This window comes from Salmo salar, chromosome ssa28 (assembly GCF_905237065.1).
Source record: "Salmo salar chromosome ssa28, Ssal_v3.1, whole genome shotgun sequence".
Taxonomy (NCBI): Eukaryota; Metazoa; Chordata; class Actinopteri; order Salmoniformes; family Salmonidae; genus Salmo; species Salmo salar.
In genome coordinates, this window is record NC_059469.1 from 18,981,213 (window position 1) to 18,996,569 (window position 15,357).

The window sequence follows — 15,357 nt, forward strand, 5'->3', positions numbered from 1 at the left end:
ACAGTACATAGTGGCATTTTCAATGCAGCATAAGGCTAACCTAGTCTACTTTTTGAATGATCCGTGATATAGTTTATGATTATATAGCCTAAAGTGTAGGCTAGATATAGTAGCATAGCTACATATTTGATTTAATTCACGAAAGCCACTGGAAAGTCAATGATATCAGTGTGAATAATATAGAAAGGCCCGTCAACCAGCAATTACATTTTTAGAGAGCATAGAATATACATTTTTAGTGGTGTTTCAGTAGTAGAAATTAAACAGTAGAGTGACAGTAATCTATTTCATAGCTTTTATTTGTTTTATTTTTAATACATTTTCTCCCCACATATATTTTGCGGAATCACAATTGCCAGATAATTAAGAGGATTGATTGATTATGATGAATGTCAATCTTCACTGAACAAAAATAGAAACGCAACATGTAAAGTGTTGGTTCCATGTTTCACAAACTGAAAGAAAAGATCCCAGACATTTTCCATACGCACAAAAAGCTTATTTCTCTCAAATTCTGTGCACAAATTTGCTTACATCCCTGATAGTGAGCATTTCTCCTTTTCCAAGATAATCCATCCACCTGACAGGTGCGGCATATCAAGAAGCTGATTAAAGAGCATGATCATTACACATGTGAACCTTGTGCTGGGGACAATAAAAGGCCACTCTAAAAGGTGCCGTTTTGTCACACAACACAAGGCCACAGATGTCTCAAGTTGTGAGGGAGCGTGAAATTAGCATGTTGACTGCAAGACTGTCGACCAGAGCTGCTGCCAGAGAATTTAATGATAATTTCTCAACCATAAGCCGCCTCCAACGTTGTTTTAGAGAATTTGACAGTACGTCCAACCGGCCTCACAACCGCAAACCGCGTGTATTGTGTCGTGTGGGCAAGCGGTTTGCTGATGTCAATTGTGTTCAACAATGAACACAATTACATTTTATTCATGGCAATTTGAATGCACAGATATACCGTGACGAGATCCTGAGGCCCATTGTGAGGCCCATTTTTTATGTGTATCTGTGACCAATCTATGTGAAATCCATAGATTAGGGGCTAATGCATTTTTTTAAATTGGTTGATTTCTTCATATGAACTTGAACTCAGTAAAATCAATCAAATTGTTGTATGTTGCATTTATATTTTTGTTCAGTATAGTTTTTTCTACCATTGTATAGGAGGGGTGGAAGACTAGGGGAAGGTGTCAACGTGACATAGTTGGACAGGGAAGGCAGACTACACGGCTAGTGTTTTTATTATACCTCATACCTACAGACATGCAGGCACACACACACACACACACACACACACACACACACACACACACACACACACACACACACACACACACACACACACACACACACAGACAGACAGATACACATGTACTCACACACACACACATTAGGAAGTTATTACTGTATAGTGTGTGGGTCAGAAATAGCCCTGAAGTGCCTGGCTGACTGGGAGCGACCTAGCCCTCCTCTTGGCCCTGTCAATCACAGCTCAAAACAAGATGGCAGACTGGACAGGCTGGAGATTTATTTTAACAGGCAAGGTTAAGTATTTGTTACTTTATAATAGTGATTATGACAACATTGACAAGCGGTTTTATTATTGACAAAGATCACTTCTTCTATAGCAAATATAATTTGTGTTTTATGATGGATATTTTAGAGAACTTGCCAGTGATTAAATACAGTAGGTGTCTAACAAGAGGAGTCATGTTTTGCTGCCAGTATATATATACAATTTTGAAGTTATATGACATTATGTGAAATTACAGAAAATATAGTTTTAACAGCTATGCTGCGTAGTGGTGTGGACATGGTGTTTAAGTGCAAATCAGTTCACTGTCCAAGTTTCATGTTATTTGTAACCTCATGTAACTTTGCCATATCCAATAGTGATATCCTTTGGTACTTGTGCTCCTATCTACATGTACGCAGTGTGTGTGACCAGTGTACTGGTGGTCGAGGCAGACATCACTGCTCATACCCCTGTGGGACAGCTGTTTGTGTTCGAGCTGCAGAGAGAGACCTTCCAGAATGATTTTGAACCCTTCCTGAAACACTATGGTAAGGCTGAGATTTCAGTAAGTCACCTCTTAGTGTACAGTTTAACTTTCCACTGGGCACACCACGTCATTTCAACGTGGGTAATATTTGGTAGATACATGTACATTAATCAATGAGATTCCAACCTATTTTCACCCACTCAAAAAGACTGCCAAAAGTTTGTTGAATTCCAATTTGTTATTATGCTTTCAACCATCTAAAAGCACAACCAAATTCCAATGGAAAAAAAAGTCCGATTTTTGGTTAATTGTCACCTAATTGTGTTATCACCGTGCTTTCAACCATTTAAAAGCACACTAAAGTTCAAATGAGAATACAATGTCAGGTATTTTGTTTATTTAATACAACAATCTTAATGTGTTTTCACTGTGCTTGATCTAATAGCACAATCAAATGACCTGGATTACAGTTAGTTGACATTACATTAAAGTATCGTACAAGTGATCAATTCTGTTTGAGATTCTGTGCAGATTATTAGAGCAATTGTGAAGATTTCCACAGACCTGCGACCCTGAACATAAGAAGACATTTCTTGTGACTGTATCCTCAAAATGTGTCCATGGCTGTGTTACTCATTTTAAGGTTGAATATATATACTGTTACATTAGTTTGTAAGATAGCCTTAACATTTAGGTATTTACTGTCTTCCAAAGGTAATATTGAATTGTGTTTGGTTGACAACATAACCAAATATCAACATTTAAAGGAAATGTATCTACTGCTTGTATAGTTCCATCTGAGCCACTGGCTTAATCCTATTCTTTACCTTTTATTTTTGGATGGGATGGAGACCTGAATCCAGAAAATAATTTGTTAACTTGTCCAGAAGTTAAAAGGCTATTTACTCTATTGCAAAAGTTATATTGAATTGTGTTTGGTTGCCAACGCAAACAAATATCAAGTTTAAAAGGAGATGTATCTCCTTCTTGGACAGTTCCATCTGAGCCACTGAGACTGGTTTTAATTCCAGTTTGTCTACAAATGAAAGAATAGGACTAAATCAAATCAATCTTTACATATACTTTAAATACTGCTTGATTTGATCTAATCCTATTATTTCACTTTTATTTTTGGCCGAGATGGAGACTTAAATCGAAGGTATTTATTATTAACATGTAGATTCTATTTGAAATCAACCAAAGCTTGAAACCCTAGGCCTATATGTATTGTCTATTTTTAGTTGAATCCTGGGCTGAATTTAAACAACAGCTGTTGATGACTTCCCAAATTATATAGGCCTAAATAACATCTTTGATGATATATGACTGTTAAGGTTTGGTTTCATTTCATTTGCTCTGTTGAACCTACACTTTGAAATGACTTCGATAGTGAATCTATTAAGTGGATATTTTTCAACAATTGTTCCCATGATAGCACATTGGTGACAGTCATTGAAAAAGATCAAAGCTAAGCAGGGCTGGGCCTTGTTAAAACCCTGGATGTGAGACTGGAGGGATAACTGTAGATAGATCAACTCTCCAGTAGGAGGTGCTGTCCAGCCTATTGTATTCTTATAGTGGATATATCAACATATATCAACATATTTTATACAAGGTTTGTCTATTTAGAAAAATGATTACCATGATGACATAATCCTATGGTTGAAATTTTAAACTCAAAACAACAGTTGCTAACTTTTTTTATATCTAATGTATTTTCCATGTAAATTGACACGTCACAATACGTTGACAAATTAAGTTGAAACAACGTTAATTTAACCAGTTCGTGCCCAGTGGGTTGAAGCTTGTGGTTACTAATAGCAATAATCTATCAATGTAAAGCCTTCCCAATGAATATATATAAATGTTGGTTGTTTATTGTAATTTCTTAATATTTTTACACTTAAAGCTTCAATACATGTATTGTTATGTCCCAACTGACATTCATACAACAAATCAGCGGGTATCATCAGGTAGGTGTCGGTAAGGTTCAAATGATATACAACCAACAACCATAATGCATCTCTCTTCTCTCCCACTCTCCCATTCTGAAAAGCAGGGCGGGTCTACAATGATCCCATGCTGTTTAAGTGCAACATGCAGTCCTTCCCGGACCTGCCTGGCTGGCTTCGATTTACCCAGAGGCACCACTATGATAACGGCTTCCTCTACGGCACCCCACTGGCCCAGGGAAAGAGTATGATAGAGGTACACAGTGCAGACTCATCAACTAGGGGTGCTCTGAGATACACACAGATTACGTCCCAAATAGCACCCTATTCCCTACATAGTGCACTACTTTTGACCAGAACCAGGTTGGGGAATAGAGTACCATTTGGGACACAGTCACACTGTCATGAGGATCTAGTTTATAACTTCTCTCGGTTGAAATAAGTCGCTCTGGATAAGAGCGTCTGCTAAATGACGTAAATGTAAATATCTATGGTTCTGCATTGAAAAATGTTAAACATATTTGAAGAATGAATGTGAAGGATATTTCTGGGCACAGTATGTAGCTTGTAATGGTCTAAGGATAAGATCTTTTTACATTTTGTATTTTTTTTTATCACCTTTATTTAACCAGGTAGGCTAGTTGAGAACAAGTTCTCATTTACAACTGCAGTTTTACGAGGGTATGTTTGGCAGCATGAGCGAAGGATGCTTTGTTACGAAATAGGAAGCCGATTCTAGATTTAATTTTGGATTGGAGATGCTTAATGTGAGTCTGGAAGGAGAGTTTACAATCTAACCAGACACCTAGGTATTTGTAGTTGTCCACATATTCTAAGTCAGAACCGTCCAGAGTAGTGATGCTGGACGGGCGGGAAGGTGCGGGCAGCGATCGGTTAAAGAGCATGCATTTAGTTTTAATTGCATTTAAGAGCAGTTGGAGGCCATGGAAGGAGAGTTGTATGGAATTGAAGCTCGTCTGGAGGTTAGTTAACACAGTGTCCAAAGAAGGGCCAGAAGTATACAGAATGGTGTCATCTGCGTAGAGGTGATTCAGAGAATCACCAGCAGCAAGAGCGACATCATTGATGTATACAGAGAAAAGAGTCGGCCCAAGAATTGAACCCTGTGGCACCCCCATAGAGACTGCCAGAGGTCCGGACAACAGGCACTCTGATTTGACACACTGAACTCTGTCTAAGAAGTAGTTGGCGAACCAGGTGAGGCAGTCATTTGAGAAACCAAGGCTGTTGAGTCTCCCGATAAGAATGTGGTGATTGACAGAGTCGAAAGCCTTGGCCAGGTCGATGAATACAGCTACACAGTATTGTCTCTTATTGATGGCGGTTATGATATCATTTAGGACCTTGAGCATGGCTGAGGTGCATCCATGACCAGCTCGGAAACCAGATTGCATAGCGGAGAAGGTACGGGGATTCGAAATGGTCGGTGATCTGTTTGTTAACTTGGCTTTCAACAGAAAGGCAGTGTAGGATAGATATAGGTCTGTAGCAGTTTGCGTCTAGAGTCTCCCCCTTTGAAGAGGGGGATGACCGCGGCAGCTTTCCAATCTTTGAGGATCTCAGATGATACGAAAGAGAGGTTGAACAGGCTAGTAATAGGGGTTGCAACAATTTCTGCTTATCATTTTAGAAAGAGAGGGTCCAAATTGTCTAGCCCTGCTGATTTGTAGGGGTCCAGATTTTACAGCTCCTTCAGAACATCAGCTATCTGGATTTGAGTGAAGGAGAAATGGGGAGGCTTCGGCAATTTTCTGTCGGGGGTGCAGGGCTGTTGAACAGGGTAGGGGTGGCCAGGTGGAAAGCATGGCGAGCCGTAGAAAAATGCTTATTGAAATTCTCAATTATTGTGGATTTATCGGTGGTGACAGTGTTTCCTAGCCTCAGTGCAGTGGGCAGCTGGGAGGAGGTGCTCTTATTCTCCATGGACTTTACAGTGTCCCAGAACTTTTGGGAGTTTGTGCTGCAGGATGCAAATTTCTGTTTGAAAAAGCTAGCCTTTGCTTTCCTAACTGCCTGTGTATATTGGTTCCTAACTTGCCTGAAAGTTGCATATCGCGGGGGCAATTCGATGCTAATGCCGTACGCCACAGGATGTTTTGGTGCTGGTCAAGGGCAGTAAGATCTGGAGTGAACCACAGGCTATATCTGTTCCTGGTTCAAATTTTCTGTGAATGGGGCATGCTTATTTAAGATTGTGAGGAAAGCACTTTTAAAGAATAACCAGGCATCTTCTACTGACGGAATGAGGTCAATATCCTTCCGGGATACCCGGGCCAGGTCGATTAGAAAGGCCTGCTCACGGAAGTGTTTTAGGGAGCGTTTGACAGTGATGAAGGGTGGTCGTTTGACTGCAGACCCAATACGGATGCAGGCAATGAGACAGTGATCGCTGAGATCCTGGTTGAAGACAGCGGAGGTGTATTTGGAGGGCAGGTTGGTTAGGATGATATCTATGAGGGTGCCTGTGTTTACGGATTTGGGGTTGTACCTGGTAGGTTCATTGATCATTTGTGTGAGATTGAGGGCATCAAGCTTAGATTGTAGGATGGTGTTAAGACATCCCGGCCATCCTTTAACATCTCATTGTTTCTCTTTCCATTTCAGATCACAGTGACTAACAAACGGAGCTATGACACATTCAGAGACAGACTGATCATAACGATTGACCCTCCAGGTATGTATTCTGTGATGGGAGAACAGTTCTGGGAAATCATTTATTACAACATACTATCGAGTCTAAACATCCAAAATGACACTACTTTTTTACCAAGGCTCAAAATGGCACCCTATTACCTATATGAGTGATTCTACAGAAGTGGTGTAAATTGCTGTCCCACCCCAAAAAAAGTATCCAAACTTCGGCAATAACAAACATATTGTTCAACTGATATAGTATAAATTCATTGTTTATACACCTATATCTATTGAGAGGTGGCTGTCCCAAACCCTGACTCATGTTTGAAAATAAAGCAATTCATGATTATTATTTTCTAACACTATTATTTCAATAGAACATATTGAGTTGTTCTATTATTACATTGAAAGATACTGATCTAATTATTTGTTTTGTTTATTTCACATGAGGTTGGTGGCACCTTAATTGGGGAGAGTGGGCTTGTGTTAATGACTGGAGCGGATTAGGTGGAATGGTATCATACATGGTATCCAGGTGTTTGATGCCGTTCCATTTGCTGAGTTCTGGCCGTTATTATGAGCAGTTCTCTCCTCAGCAGCCTCCTGTGGTTTAGCTTTTTAAAATCTTTCTCTGAAAAATGCTGTCCCCACTTTTGATGTCACTACAGAAACACACTTTAAAAGACTTTAGAATGAATGTCCCTTAAGACACATATCACGGTGATGGGATTGCACCCCTCTCCACTATGGCCACTGTAGTCTGACTGCAAGCATTTTGGAGAGAATTTGTGAGCAAGTTGGAAATATGTAAAGTATGGTTTTGGGACTAAAGTATATGTTTGCTGGGATGTACATCTGTCCAAATGAAAGATAGCCAGACATACAGTATGTTAGCTATGGGAAATCTTTAAAGTCAAAAATCAGTCAAAAATGATCCAAACCGAAACGATCACAACCGAAACAATTGACACCATAGAGATATATAGAGGTCTCATCTTTGTATCTGTGCCATTATGGAGTCTATGACAGCACGGGCAGCACCATTGAGGCTGTCTCCAATTTAAAGTTGTACAGTATGCGCTATACTCTACCAACTGAGCTACAGAGGACCACCATGTGGACAAGTGCACACTTCAGGAAAAAGTGTAGAGTATTGAGATGCATAGCCACCACTGGGCTCCAACCCTCCAAAAGCCCAAACATTGACATATATTTGGCAAAACATAGACGTCTATAATGCTATACTGTACTGTACTCTACTGTACTGTGCTCTACTGTATTGTGCTCTACTGTACTATGCTGCACTGTACGCTACTGAGCTCTACTGTACTCTACTGTACTGCACTCTACTGGGCTCTCATGTACTCTACTGTATTGTGCTCTACTGGACTGTACTCTACTCTACTGTTCTCTACTGTACTGTACTGTACACTATCATACTGTTCTTTACTGTACTGTACTCTACCAGACTGTGTTCTGCTGTACTGTACCATACTGTACTGTACTGTACTGTAACCTACTCTACTGTACTCTACTGTACTATACTATACTGTACTGTGCTCTACTATATTGTACTCTACTCTACTGTACTGTAATCTACTGTACTGTAACCTACTCTACTGTACCCTACTTTCCTATGCTCTACTGTATTGTGCTGTACTGTACTGTGCTGTACTGTACTGTACTCAAGTTTACTCTACTTTAGTTTTTTACAATTGAAGAAGGGCCCATGGACTCTTGATCTATTCGGTCTTTAAGGGTCTGGATCTTGGGACCAATGTCTTGGTATAAATATTGGTCTTGGCTCCCGGATAGTCTTTGCTTTCTTTACAAACCATAAGAAACCCAATTTGAAGAAGACAATGCGCTCTGATCATAGGCTGATCACTCCCAACCCATAGGAATCCCCACCCAGTTGACTACTTTTAAATGGTGGAAGCCCTCAATGGCAATGCCTATACCAAAACGAGTTAGTCCCATCTAGAGCCCTGTATTTATCTTTATGATTGACATTTGACACCGAAACGCCTGTTATTTTTTGCCAAAATAAAGATAGGTAAATTTAAACATTTTAAAACATAATTAATTAGATGCATAAGTAATTCAATCAATTAACAAGTTTCAGATTCATACAATCAACATTAATATTTTACAGAGAACAATAGAGATTATATTTCTCTAAATTCAATTTAAAGGTTTTGAAAACCAACTTAAAAATAATATTTTAACTATTTTGTTAATTTGGTATGCAAATACGATTTCTAAATGAATCTGTACTAGAAGGTTAATCAAAATGATCACTAATGTGCATGGTTCTCCCTTTACAGCAACTTTTACACTATGCTAGTAGTGACACAGTTAGTGGGGGTGGTAAGGAATTCAGGTAAATATTTCAGTGTGTAGATATGTCTATCTGACATATGTTAGAAGACATGTGTGCTTAAAGTTTGGGAGAAATAGGATACAAATCTGATTTTTTTTCAACCCCCTATTTACTCCACTTCTGTAGAATGACCGATATAGTGCACTCTACCTTTGAGCAGAGCCCTATGAGGGCTGATCAAAAGTAATGAATTGGGTGCCATTTCAGATACACACAGTGACAGCAGTGAATACTGGTTTATTTGTTTCTCCCATTGGCCTTTCTTTCAGCAAAGAGAATGCCCTACCAGGCTGAGTTCTTCATCCCACTGAGGGAGATTGAGAAGGTGCTGCCCTCTACAGTTCAGATAGAGATCAGGCAGGATATGATGAGGATGTGGAAGACAGACAGGCTGGACTTTGTCAACATCACGTCTGCGTTGGACCGAGGTGGCCGTGTCCCTCTGCCTCTGGCTGGACACTACGAAGGGTAAAGAAGTGTCACATTTCAACTGTTGCTAACTGTCACTTCTACTAACTTTCAACAGAGAGAATCCCAGGCCAGAAAGAGAAGTACACCATGAATTCACACTATTCATTCCCCAAGTAGGCCTTGTAGTGTACATATACACTACCGTTGAAAAGTTTGGGGTCACTTAGAAATGTTCTTGTTTTTTAAAGAAAAGCAAATTTTTTGTCCATTAAAATAACATCAAATTGATCAGAAAAACAGTGTAGACATTGTTAATGTTGTAAATTACTATTGTAGCTGGAAACGGCAGATTTTTTATGGAATATCTACATAGGCGTAGAGGCCCATTATCAGTAACCATCACTCCTGTGTTCCAAATGGCACGTTGTGTTAGCTAATCCAAGTTTATCATTTTAAGAGAAACAGACGCCTCACAAGTCTTCAACTGGCTGCTTCATTAAATAGTACCCACAAAACACCAGTCTCAACGTCAACAGTGAAGAGACGACTCCGGGCTCCTGACCTTCTAGGCAGAGTTCCTCTGTCTAGTGTCTGTGTTCTTTTGCCCATTTTAATCTTTTCTTTTTATTGGCCAGTCTGAGATATGGCTTTTTCTTTGCAACTCTGCCTAGAAGGCCAGCATCCCAGAGACTACTCTTCACTGTTGACGTTGAGACTGGTGTTTTGCGGGTGCTATTTAATGAAGCTGCCAGTTGAGGACTTGTGATGTATCTGTTTCTCAAACTAGACACTCTAATGTACTTGTTCTCTTGCTCAGTTGTCCTGGGGCCTCCCACTCCTCTTTCTATTCTGGTTAGAGCCAGTTCGCGCAGTTCTGTGAAGGGAGTAGTACACAGCATTGTACGAGATCTTCTGTTGCTTGGCAGAATCTCGAATGGAGTAGCCTTCATTTCTCAGAACAGGAATAGACTGACGAGTTTCAGAAGAAAGTCTTTGTTTCTGGCCATTTTGAGCCTGTGATCGAAGCCACAAATGCTGATGCTCCTGATACTCAACTAGTCTAAAGAAGGCCAGTTTTATTGCTTCTTTAATTAGCACAACAGTTTTCAGCTGTGCTAACGTAATTGCAAAAGGAGTTTCTAATGATCAATTAGCCTTTTAAAATGATAAACTTGGATTAGCTAACACAACGTACCATTGGAACACAGGAGTGATGGTTGCTGATAATGGGCCTCTGTACACCTATGCAGATATTCCATAAAAAATCTGCCGTTTCCAGCTATAATAGTCAATTTCAACATTAACAATGTCTACACTGTATTTCTGATCAATTTGATGTTATTTTAATGGACAAAAATGTGCTTTTCTTTAAAAAACAAGGATATTTCTACGTGACTCCAAACTTTTGAACGGTAGTGTATCTGAACAAAAATCGTCAAATCATGCAACGTGAAGATTTAATTTCAATGATCAGAAGACATTCAGCATTTTCAGTATCACAACATTTTTTGGAGGATGAAAGAGGTCAAACTCAAACTGAAATTTAAATCAAGGGAATATTTTATTGACGTTATCAGCACATGATACATTACAGAATATACAGTAGGTACAGTACAGTCATTGTCAACTAAGCCAGTGTCATGCATTGGGTCCCAGGGTGTATGTGAAGGTGGGTTCAGACCAGTACTTCTCTGAGTGCTTGTTGACGCTCCAGACTGCTGAACACAGGAGACAGTGTGAAGCCGGGGGCAAGGCCAAGATCCCTGGGGACTGCAAGGTCTGCTCCTACCCAGGCAACTGTGTCACCTGGTGCAAGTCCACACTGGTGAGTCCACAAGCACTGGTATAAAAAGCATTTTTTTGTCATTAGATTACTTTAGGGGAAAACATAGCATTACTAACAGTGACATTTATCTGAATGAATAATGAAATGAATCACCTGCAGGTATTATGTCAAATTCTTGTAGAGTGAGCTAATCTACACACATCCAAAGTCAGAGCTGCATTTAATGGTAAATCTGCCTCACACACAAGCATTGCCAACATGTTTTTTGCAATTCATTCTCAAGGTGTAGATTGGTGGGAACAAGCATTTTAATAATTTAAATAACATTAAATAGCATATCAACACGGTCATCACCTTATATTCCGTCGCTCCTAAATATGTATCCTCCTCTGCCATCCCTGTGTCTACTGTACATAGATTGATCTGTCCAGACCAGTGATCCCCCCTCCTGCCCCCACAATGGGCCCAGGGATCCTGGATGCTGGGGGGGTCTATGAACCTCCTGAGTCCCCCCCTCCCAGAGACTTCCTGCCAGACTACATTGTGACTGTGATCGTCCCCCTGGCTCTGGCCATCATCCTGTGTCTCCTATTGGCCTACATCATGTGCTGCAGACGAGAGGGAGTGTATGTTTTGTTTGTACTCCACTGAGATTGGCATTAGTCCTCTAACGTTGTTAAGTAATAATAACCAGCTATAACTTATCACTGGAAACCTTGTTGAATACGTTAAAATCTAGCAACCTTCAATTATGAAATATCTTTACGTTTGGCAACTTTGTATTACTATTCATAGTTGTTACATAACATGTTTTGTTATTTATTTGCAGTGAGAGAAGAGATGGAAAGACACCAGAGTACGTAGCCTTCCATTCCACATATCTAAACCCACTACATTATTTACATTTACTGAAGATGTATTACATCACACCATCAAGAAGATTAAGGAAGATGGACAAAGACATCATGTCTAATATTTTATACTATGATAATTGCCAAGGATAAGCTTAGTATCACCCCCACACTTGACTAATGTATATAAACCTTCCTCCCCTCTGTCTGTTCCTTTAGTATCCAGCTCTACCACCGCCACACCATCCATGGTAACACCAGTGAGCTGCGGAGCATGGCTGGGTGTCGTGGGGTCCCTCCTCCCCTCTCCACGCTGTCCATGTTCAACGCTCGCACCGGGGAGACGGCTCCACCGTTCCAGACTGACAGCCCCAGCATCCCCCTCATCCTGGCCCAGCAGTGAGTAGTCTACTGTCACTACTATTAGTAGAGTATTCACTGCAGTAGATCAACCTGGTGGCCCAGCAGTGAGTACTGTTACTGGTAGAGACTCACTATAGTAGCTCAATCATAGCCTGGTGGCCCAGCAGTGAGTACTGTTACTGGTAGAGACTCACTATAGTAGCTCAATCATAGCCTGGTGGTCTAGTTGGTTTGTGCTTTAGCCAACTTGTTTGTTGTCATAGATATTGGCTACAGGAGAGAGAGAGAGAGAGAGAGAGAGAGAGAGAGAGAGAGAGAGAGAGAGAATAGAGAGAGAGACAGAGAGGGGAGAGAGAGGGGAGAGAGAGAGAGAGAGAGAGAGAGAGAGAGAGAGAGAGAGAGGGGAGAGAGAAGGGAGAGAGAGAGAGAGAGAGAGAGAGAGAGAGAAGAAGAGGGAGAGAGAGAGAGAGAGAGAGAGAGAGAGAGAGGGGAGAGAGAGAGGGAGAGAGAGAGGGGAGAGAGAGAGAGAGAGAGAGAGAGAGAGAGAGAGAGAGAAGAAGAGGGAGAGAGAGAGAGAGAGAGAGAGAGGAGAGAGAGGGGAGAGAGAGAGGGAGAGAGAGAGGGAGAGAGAGAGAGAGAGAGAGAGAGAGAGAGAGAGAGAGAGAGAGAGAGAGAGAGAGAGAGAGAGAGAGAGAGAGAGAGAGAGAGAGGGGAGAGAGAGGGGGGAGAGAGAGAGAGAGAGAGAGAGAGAGAGAGAGAGAGAGAGAGAGAGAGAGAGAGAGAGAGAGACAGAGAGGGGAGAGAGAGGGGAGAGAGAGAGAGAGAGAGAGAGAGAGAGAGAAGAAGAGGGAGAGAGAGAGAGAGAGAGAGAGAGAGAGAGGAGAGAGAGGGGAGAGAGAGGGGAGAGAGAGAGGGGAGAGAGAGAGAGAGAGAGAGAGAGAGAGGGGGGAGAGAGAGAGGGGAGAGAGAGAGGGGAGAGAGAGAGAGAGAGAGAGAGAGAGAGAGAGAGAGAGAGAGAGAGAGAGAGAGAGAGAGAGAGAGAGAGAGAGAGAGAGAGAGAGAGAGAGAGAGAGTCGGACCAGTAACCGAACGGTTGCTAGATCGAATCCCTGAGCTGACAAGGTAAAAATCTGTCGTTCTGCCCCTGAACAAGGCAGTTAACCCACTGTTCCTAGGCTGTCATTGTAAATACGAACTTGTTCTTAACTGACTTGCCTAGTTAAATAAAGGTTAAATAAAAATGTGTTCCACTTGGATTATGATATTTGGTGTAACCTATACCACAACCTAGTGGAGCAACTTCAAAGTGAAGCAGTAAATTTCAAATCACGCATAAAGGTGGTTAATATTGGGGTTGATGGTTAATATTGCCATACAATTTACTTTTTATTTTATTCAACACATATATGTTATAAACACATTATTACTTTAATTAAACTAGCAATAAGCAGTTTAGTAAACAAAACAAAAGCAAAATCCTTGCTATTAAATTCAACCATAACGTTCAATTCTTCATTTGTTTTTGCAGGGAAATCAACACTGACACACTACCCAGGTAACACAGTGGAATACATGTGTCTGAATAAATGAGTACAACTGTACAACAAGAAGAAAAGAACGATTATGAAATACATACATGGATTCTTTTTTACAATATTGTTTTTGTTCCAACAGGAAATGAAGCCATCCAAACAGGACATACTGTACTTCCACTGAATGTATTATGGGTTTGCTGCTGGTTTGCTGTAGGATTTGAGATGTTTTCTCTTCACATTATAATTTCTTTATCCTCTTTCTTGATCACATTATACTTTGATTACAAATATTTTGGAGTGACTCCCCTTATGGAATAACCACATGAATTTCACATGTGAATGTTTGAAGTGTTCCAAAAAACACATGTTTTCATGTGATCAAATGTAATCTTATGTAAAGTAACATGTGATAACATGAAGTTAAACATGTGAAAACGTAATCACGTGAAGTGTTCCAAAAACACCGTTTTCATATGATTTCACATGTGAAATTTATGGTGAAATCATGTGAGTTTTCTGTAAGAGTGAGTGTTGAGTGACTGTAACTTCTGAACTTGTGTTAAACATTTTTATGCATTGGTGGATTTAATTAATTCTGCCATAGGTTTGGACTAATGGAGTGCAATATGTATTTTTTGAAAACCAAATCCTTGGTAGATATATAGCCTACATGTAGAGGTAGAATTAATAGATTGAATGTTTTTCCTTAATAAAACCCCTAACCAACTGTATTATTGTTTTAATGGCCAGCGCCATCACCAATTATTATGTGTAATAATTATGTAATTACCATTTAACAACATTGGTCCATTGATTGCTTAATCAGAGGAGTGCTGCCAAGGCATGCCCAGTACTTACCATAATACTATCAAAGAGAAGCAAATTAGGAACACAATAAAAACAGCAAAATAGGCTACAACAAATACACAATTCAAAGTGAACCACACATAGGAGCATGCAGCATCGAATATTCCATTTGATCCAAATCATCTTTAGGAAGACAAATTCTCTTTTAAAAATATATATATTACCAGAATCAAAACTCCACTTGTCATCTGGGCTTCATATTCAAAACAAAAATGCAGATGATCCATAAAAGGGCATTGTAGTAGAATAGCATCCACAGAATCCACACGTTTCAGCATGTCTCCGTTTTGTGACTGGACCTGTGAACGTGTCTTGCCACGCGGCACTCTGGTTTGGAGGATTATGTTAAAACGACTTTCCATAGTAGACCTGCAGTAGGTAGACAGACAGTAACCCACACGGTAGCCTGCCCCACTCTGTCGTAATTCTAGAGCTGTTCCACGGGATTCCACCAGGGGTCAGTACAAGGCTACATTGCTAATTCTAGGATCCAACAAAACGGTGATAAGGCTCAGAAGCTTCAATCAAAATGTGTG

General features: G+C 40.4%; 1 protein-coding gene across 2 annotated transcripts; it reads left to right on the plus strand.

Annotated features, from left to right (window-relative positions):
- Positions 1 to 1,427: 1,427 nt before the first annotated feature.
- On the plus strand, positions 1,428 to 14,683 carry sgca (sarcoglycan, alpha). Of its 2 annotated transcripts, none has more exons than XM_014179845.2 (11): positions 1,428 to 1,554; positions 1,951 to 2,079; positions 4,075 to 4,226; positions 6,596 to 6,665; positions 9,278 to 9,476; positions 11,076 to 11,244; positions 11,623 to 11,831; positions 12,035 to 12,061; positions 12,276 to 12,455; positions 13,948 to 13,974; positions 14,094 to 14,683. In XM_014179845.2, exons 1-11 carry the CDS (start codon positions 1,518 to 1,520, stop codon positions 14,098 to 14,100), a joined length of 1,206 nt encoding a protein of 401 aa, XP_014035320.1. In that variant the 5' UTR covers positions 1,428 to 1,517; the 3' UTR covers positions 14,101 to 14,683. The 2 variants fall into 2 exon arrangements, with proteins under 2 accessions (XP_014035320.1, XP_014035321.1); XM_014179846.2 differs by having other exon boundaries at positions 4,078 to 4,226.
- The last annotated feature ends 674 nt before the right edge of the window (positions 14,684 to 15,357 follow it).